General features: G+C 44.3%; 1 protein-coding gene across 1 annotated transcript; it reads right to left on the reverse strand.

The window, feature by feature from the left end:
* Window positions 1-528: 528 nt before the first annotated feature.
* LOC140859430 (uncharacterized) lies at window positions 529-3,405 on the reverse strand. The gene is made up of 2 exons (XM_073261163.1): window positions 2,412-3,405; window positions 529-1,294 (listed from the first exon to the last, which is right to left on the reverse strand). The coding sequence occupies exons 1-2, from the start codon at window positions 3,196-3,198 to the stop codon at window positions 798-800; spliced, it is 1,284 nt and encodes a 427-aa protein (XP_073117264.1). The 5' UTR covers window positions 3,199-3,405; the 3' UTR covers window positions 529-797.
* Between the last annotated feature and the right edge of the window lie 4,992 nt (window positions 3,406-8,397).

An 8,397-nucleotide genomic window follows, 5' to 3' on the forward strand; every position in this document is an offset into this window, starting at 1 on the left:
ACTTTTCTTTCATCATGCTTCTGTGACGTACATACATATGGATTGTATGCAGTAAGTTTGTACATGCTTTCCTGCTGCGTTCTACATTGTTTATCAAGCACACTCCTCTATTGGAGTTTATATCTGAGTTCATGCTCTAATAAAATGTATATATTCCATTTGTTTCCCATGTTTTAATGCTCTGGTGATGCTTTTGTTTGCATTGTCTTCTATGTGAATCTAACAATATGTAACTGGAAAGATCATTGGTATCCAAACAATAGTTTGTCCTTGTTGCTTCCTTTGGCCGCTAAAAATATTCAGATTTACAAAGCTTTTCAAAACATGCAGGCAGGACTGCATATCAATTGTGTGTTGGAACAATGATGTAATTACAAGTTTGATTTTGTCAGATATATTCTAAACTTTTAAATGGGGAATTAGATTTGTTTATCCAGTAATATAATTTTTTATTGATGCTCGCCAGCTCCTTCAAATGAACCCAAATATTCGATACTTTTATGGCCTGTGTCTAGAAAGAAAATCTCATCAGCACTTTGTTAGGAGGAGATTCAATATAAAAGATATTTATACAGCGATCCAAGTTGAAAAGCCACCCACTGAATTTCCCCTCGAACACTACCATCTATTATCTACTTTGAACAGCCAACTAGTAAATTTCCCCTCCAACACCATCTCCATGCTGCTATATGCCTAACTCCTTGACACCTAGAAGAAGACCAAACAATAAAAAGGATAACAGAAGCCTAACAGCCACCTAGAAAGACAGGAACAGTGGACAACTCTCCTCTAGCCTCTCATGAAGGAACAACAACAATCTGCCTCAAAGGCTGTGAAATGTTAGTACCCCCAGCATGCCTCACAAACTCTGCTGGCGAAAAGGAGCTCCCATGGCAAACACAGACGATGTGAACCTCTGCTTTTGTATATCTGTATAGAAATCCAGTGACTGTTTTCCCATTGGGTCCATTCCCAGTAGTCGACACAAAGGGCATTCGTGGCAGAGAGAATGAGTCATTTGGGTTCCGATCTTCGGCAGTTGAGGTTGGTTTGTTCACAGAGGTAGCAGTACCATCAAGCTTCCCCATGGTTGAAGTGGCTGAGTTCAACACCAAGCTAGACCCTGCAGTGCTGGCGGCCTTCTCAGTACCATCTTCAATGACTGCGGATGAAGATGCTGCAATGTGAGATTGATGCCCTTGCAGATTGCTGACTTGTGATGAAAGTTGCAAGCCAGACTTGTCTACCATGGTATGGGTTGAATGACTCCTTGCATCACTGCTGATGCTCGATCCTGAAGTGTGGAACAGTGAGTAGTCTTACATACAGACAAACAATCTAATGTGAATTAAGATATAAACATGAACAATGACATAATCAGATGCATTTGAGATCACCCCTATCAAGTGGCAATGTTTACTGTTTGGGGAGGCTTATAAAATCATTCAAATTTCTCTTTCAAAAAAAGAAAAATCCGCACATCTGATGCATTTTGCTGCACAAGTTGAAAGATCTTGACATAAAATCTTTCATATTTAAGAACTGAAAAATATGATATTAGTGATGTCATAAGTAATATTCACCATAATTACAATAATCTCCGAATTATTGAAGAAGTCTTGAATTATTAAACGATTCTCCGAATTATTATCTAAAAATGAATCAATCTAGAACAATCCAATTATTATTGAATTATTCATGAATTTTATGATTTATGAATTATTGACAAAAGTAAGTCGTGAGTTGCTTCACTATCACCAATCATCAGATGATACATTGTTATTTTTGGAAGTGCTTGCGTGGTTAAAAAAGAATAAAAGGAAGCAATTTAACCCTATCCATGCAATATAACAATGCAAGATCTAATGTCAACAAACTGTCAAAATAGCAATGGCTCTAATTTCAACAAACTGTTAAAACAACAATGGCTATTCCTCTTTTATCAACAACCAAACAGAGAGCCCTGATACTGTTGCAAGGGCTAATTGGGGTGCTTGCGGTCCAAAGGACTTCTCTCATGGTTAAAGTCCTACACAACAAAGAAATCAAGAACCTTCATTCTATATTGTTTTCTTAAAAAAAAAAAAAAAAAAAACAAAGCATTCTATATTGTTTTCTTAAAAAAAAAAAAAAAAAACAAAGCATTCAAGACTCCATAAACAAAAATTGCAACCATTTCAATTCAATTTCAACAAAGCCATCCTATTTAAAGGATCAGATTCCAAAATTCATAAGAAAATTGAACAGGATCGTAATTTACTCCAATTTTATGTAAAAGGAACTTAGACACTATAATATCGTTCTAGATGAGCCAAAGATGCAAATTTTGAAGTAAACAAGTAACCTTTTTCAGAGATCTATCATACAGAATGCATCGAAAGTTCAAATAAAATCCGGAAGAGAAGTTTTACCTCGAAGCGAACCACTCCAAGTATCCGAAACCCCTGAAGAGCTGCTCCCAAGCGAATCAATCGACGAAGGGGCCCCATTAACCCCAATGCCCTTCCCACGTGTCACTTCCAAATAGCAACTCTCGCCGATGCCACGATTCGCATTCACAGCCGGTACGGAAACCGGCAAGCCCCGGCAAACCACCGGCAGGAACATACTCCTCTCGGAATGGTTCGAACCCTCGGCGGCGACAGGCAACACCGCCGGAGCCCAGCATGGCATCACAAAGGGAAATCCCAGCCCATTCGGTACCGGCGCGCACCGTACATGGTGGTGAGGATACTGCATTGCCATCGCCGGGAACGGATGCGAGCCGTACGCCACCGGATTAGGGTTAGGGCTAGGAAGTCGAGCAATGCCGGCGATTCGGTCGCGGCTCCGCCTGTCCCGGTAGGCGACGAACGCCTCCCTCTCCCTCGCCGCCCGGTCTCTGGCCCTCGATTTCAGCGCCTGTGCCTCTAGCGTCAACCGATCCTCCGCCGGAACCCCATTGCCGCCGCCAAAGATCCCATTTTTCCTCCCCTCCTGCCGCCGGAAAGGATCTTCGTTGTCGAAGGGACGAACCCCACCAAGATCGGCGACGGTCTCGCCGGATCCTAACCGGGTGTCCGACCCGTGATGGGCCGGACCCGGATTCCGGTCCCTCCGGGAGCTCCCGCCGATGGAGAGCCCGAGGCTGAGCTCGACTCCTCCGTCGTCCGCCGGCTTCGGGTCCGAAAACTCCACTCTTCTAATATTTCTGTCCATTAACGGGTTCGGATCTGCACTACAACTCCATGACTTCTGGGACTATTAAAAAAAATGGAAAAGAAAATTTCTAACATTAGGGGTAGGGTTTGGATTTGGATCTTCTTCTCTTCAGCAGAACTTCGATGGAGACGGATAGAAGAAGAAGAGCTTTTTAGAGAAGTCCGGGAGGAGGAAGGGAGCCTCTCGTTTCAGTAGCCATCGCCGGAGGAGATGCCACGTGGCAAGGTGCTGGTAGGAGATGGACTCCACGGCCGACACGCACTCCCGTCTACATAAGCCAGCGGAGAGCGTCTTCCTCGCTCCATCCGCGTGCAAAAAGTTATCCCTTGATCTGCTATCAAGGATGAAATTCCACTTTCGTCAGGCAGCCGACACGTTATGGGCCCCAGTGCTTAATTCTCTACGTTTTGTACGTGGTGGTTCATTCATGGCTTACTACGGTGTTTCGGAAGATCATGGTGAAGTACTTGATTGAGGGGTCTGGCGTGTCCGTCTTGCATGGATGGAGTACGCAGCGTGGTCAAAAAAGTGGCTAAGAACGGCTGAGCTGGCCACGTGGCGGTCCTCCGACCCCGCGTGCGGCATGCTTCCTGCGCTCTGGCGCGCGATGCCTGCCGCATCGACACGAATAACGTTGCGATGCCATGTCGGGTTGGTCCAGAGCTTGCCACGTAGAGGACAGAGAACAACGCATGCAGAGGTGACACGTGTCCGACAGGTCTGTGGAACCACTTCGGTAAGAGAAATTATTAGGTAAAGTTAGCCCACCACGCGTGATTATAGGCAAAGAAAATGAGAGCTCAACACGTCGACCGATTCTCATTAAATGCGTAACTATGGTTAACCACCCCCCACGTCCACATTACCTCCCTATTTCTCTCTGCATAAACCACTCCCCCCGTCCCTTGCGGCGCTCCGCCGCGATCGCAAGTACCCAACCCCTCCTGCCCCGCCGGATCCGCCGCCTATGGCTTCAACATAATCTATGGCTCCTCCTCCCTCCTCGCCTCCCTCTCCCTCGCCTCCGACGTCGTCCCTGGCTACACCTTCGGCTGCCTCCGGAAAACCACCGGCCTCTCCATTCCACCGGCCCTTCGTGGCGCCGGGGATGACGTTTATGTTCGTTGGGATGAACGCGACGCTGCCGGCGGACAACTATTTGATTCACAGTACGGCTGGGTCGATCACTTGCCTGGCCATGGCGGTGGCGCCGGACAACGTGAACTCGGGACTCAACGTGATTGCCAACATGCAGCAGATGAACCACCGCGTTCTCTTCGACGTAACCAACGGCAGGCTGGGCGTCGCCCGCGAGCGCTGTACCTTTTAACAGATTGGATTCCTTCTGAGAATGTGATACGCCATATCAGAGCTCTTGCCACTGGGAGAGTGTTATGTTTACTATTATGATTATTATATTTAGTAATTTGGTTTCAAAATGTACCTCTTTGTAGTACTGCTCATGTTATTGTTGTTGTTGGCATGTATTCATCTTGTAGTCTACTATAGTGTTGTTTGGGCCTGATCCCATGCTAAAAAGCAGTGCTGTTACTGTATCAGCAGATCAAAGGTGTTACTGTTACTGTATCAGCAGATCAAAGGTGTGCTCCTTTTGATTTTTTTATTTTACGTTTTATCGTTTGGTTGACAGGAGCGAGGTAAGGGAATATTCTATGGCTTCTTAAAACTACTAGTTATCATTCCCTTGCTGTATCTATTGGTGTAGCCGTGATCTCCGTCATAGCCTTTTTGCTTTGTTTGAATGCTGCATGAGGTGTCGACATGCCCGACAGAGAACACGGACGGCATAGGCAGGGGCTGGAGGATCTGACGGCCGGGGACGATGGGGACAAAGGATCGGCGGGCGGTAGCGAGGGAGGCGAGGTAGAGGAGGCCGACGTCGCGGGAGAGGAGGTCGAGGACAGTGTCCTCTCAGGAGGCGGATGGGTGGAAGGGGAGCAGAGGCCCAAGGCGTGGAGAACACTCAGCGTGGAGCCGCTGTCAGCCGGGGTGGCGCAACCTGCCGGAGTGGTGGTGGCGCCGCTGGTGATCGGGGATGGAGTGGAAGTGGAGGGGTTTATATAAAGAGAAATAGGAAGGTAACGTGGACAGGACTGGTTAACCATAGTTACGCATTTAATGATGTTGAGGTCTACTGCCCACTGGGAATCATCTTTCCCATCCAATCATGAGGTATTGTCCGCTTAGGAGCGGGATCCGAGTCTTTGATCCGATCAACACCCCACACCACTAACGATTTTGCTCCACAAAAAGGACCTCACATGGGAGAGGGGAAACCTGCACTAATAAGCAGTAGGCTCTCTTGATTGTATCCGGTATGGGACTTTCGGACTCGATGCCTCCGATGTCCATCCCACAACAGCCTCCAGCAAGGAGCATACTGCTGCAGGTAGGAGACGAGTTCTCAAAGACGGCGCCAATTGCCTTTGACCCGATCAATACCCCACCCCTTACGATTTTGCCCTGCAAAAGATACCTCACGTGGGAGAGAGAACCCGCACTAATAAATAGTAGGCTCTCTTGATTGTATCCGATATAAAATTTTTGGGCTCCATGCCCCCGATGTCCATCTCACAACAAATGAGAATCGGCTGATCTGTCATTGTCTTTGCCTATAATCACACCTGCCAGGCTCATTCTACCTAATAATTCCTCCTTCAGTAGGCGGAAGTCAGCCTTTGATCCGAGTCGGAATACAGTACACGCTGGAGCCATGACCCGGAGCTCCTCTCCTCGACGACTAATTATTACATGGACCAGAGTGAGCTGGTGGACCGGTCCGGCCATGAAGCAGCTTGCGCGACCATGCGTGCATTGCAGGCTTTTTCATTTCATCCAAGCCCACATGATTACTAAAATCAAATATGACGCATGGTAGTCCTGGCATACTGCATCACGAATTCGCTACCGATCGAGGGTCATTACAAGTTTACAAGCCATATGACCGATATGAGACTGCAACCGTTGTCCCTTTTGTCTGATAGCATTGGAAGTAATGTTTTATTTGAGCATTCAACCCTTTCTTCCTTCGTCCAAATCTTATTATCATTTATTAAAGTATGTGATTGCGTAGTTGAGACCCTAATTGGATATTGTGCTGCAACACTGATCCAAGACGAATGTGGCCGGGGTTGGACAATTTCCTGTCAATTTGAGAATTGAAGCATCAAGAAAAATTTATAGGAGAAGTCCACTCTTATCGAAGTGATGAGGGATCCTTCGATACTTAAATTAGCCAAAATTTGAGAATAGTATAGTTAAAAGTGTGGAAAAGCAAGAGCATGGATGGTTCTTTAGAGTTGAACTTACTTAAAAGATTATCTTGTTACCTCTTTATATAGAGAGGGAGCTATAGATTGTTATACTTGAATCTGATAAGTCGTTAAGCTCTAATTCATTAGATTGCTAGGTCTTGATCTGATAGACCGTTAGGATAGAGAATCTATTCATTAATTTGTGAATCAGGATTGTTAATCATGTGTATCAGTTATGCATTTTGCTCACGTTCTAAAAGTTATTGGAAAATTCCAATGAATCTCTCGCATGACTGAATAAGCTGGTCACTTGAGATCAGTTTAACATCGAGGTTCCACCTTAGATGTATCAAAGCTCAGGATCAAGATTTTAGGCATTATCTTCCTTTCCATCGATTGTGGGACATTGTTTCTTATGTCGGTAAGATCCCATCTCTGAGGTCAGTAAAAGTTTGAGCCAGGAGTCAGACAAAAAATGATAATATAAAGTCGCTCTACTGTAGATTTCTAAATCTCTCACTGGCATTCAAGATAATCTTGTTGAGTCATCAATGAATGCTCGATTGTAATCCGAAGAGAGCAAGATCGATTCAAATGGTGGATAATCTCCATAACACTTATCCCCCACTTCCGAGTCTAAAGTAGTTTCATTGCTTTGGATGAAGGAAATAGTCAATCTCAAAACTAGTCCTCAGTTGCTAACCCAATCTTCTTTTTGAAAAATTTACTCCACAACATTTGACAGAGAAAATCTTAGAGCTTCATTAATATGCTGCTTCGCAAGTCTCACCATATTTATGAGGGATGGACCATTCAAGACGTGACAACATAATGATTTGAAAAAAGAGATCTGGAGATCATCTTTAGGCCCATCAAAGTCTACCGTATGTTAGACATTGACTCTATCAACTGACCGAGTTGGTTAGAATCTTTGGTTCGGACTTGAGTTCGAAGCCACAATATCCGAAGTCAGTCTAAAGTCGCAATATCGAAAGTCGGTCCGAAGTTGATCCTTGGCAACAAATTTTGTCAAGTCTATGTCATCATCTTTTTTCAACCAACAATTGGCGTGGTCAGGAAGATCTTGACAAAATTTCATCTAAAGTTGAGTTATGGCAATAATTTTGCTAAGTCGTTACCATCATCTTCATCCAACTAGTCATGGTGTGGTTGGAAAGATCTGGACAAAATTTTTTGTCCGAAATCAATACGAAGTCAATTCATGGCAATAATTTTGTCTAGTCATTGATGCCATCTTTACCCGATCAGTTATGGTTGAAGAAAAAATGGATAGTTCAAAGCATGTATTTTTAAATTTTTACAGTGAAATAATAAAAGATTAAATATTTTAATCTTCTAAACATACTTTAGATCAGATCTAAACTACCATTAAGGATCTATGACATAAAAAATTTACATATAAAATCTGAAATAAAATAAAAAACTACATCGATCATATCGATGCCCTGAATTTGATCTAACCTTTAGATTATGTCGGTAGAGTTCAGAACTCATCATCTTTTTATGGGTGGATGATCTCCGCTGTTGGTAAGCATGGTATAAGCTCTCACTGATGTCCAGCAGCCGCACAAGTGTTCGACCTTACGGATGGTCCACACGAAGTCTCTCGGACCGATCAGCCCTCCGCAAGAATGCTAGCTCACGCAGTCGGCTTCTGATGACAAATCTGACTTGATCTCCTTCTTCGATCACCTCAAATCTTTTCGATGTCGAAGATGGATCAGAAAAAGATACTGAATAGTGAAGAAAATTTAGATAAATACTCTCTTCTCTTTGATTTTTTTTTCATCCAAAAACCTAAACAGTTCTAGGTCTCTCACTCAAGAGGAGAACGGTCTCCTATTTTGTTCATGCCAAGGAGGAAGAAAATCCATCCAATCCTCACATCTCAAAGAAGTAT

This window comes from Elaeis guineensis, chromosome 7 (genome assembly GCF_000442705.2).
Source record: "Elaeis guineensis isolate ETL-2024a chromosome 7, EG11, whole genome shotgun sequence".
Lineage (NCBI taxonomy): Eukaryota > Viridiplantae > Streptophyta > Magnoliopsida > Arecales > Arecaceae > Elaeis > Elaeis guineensis.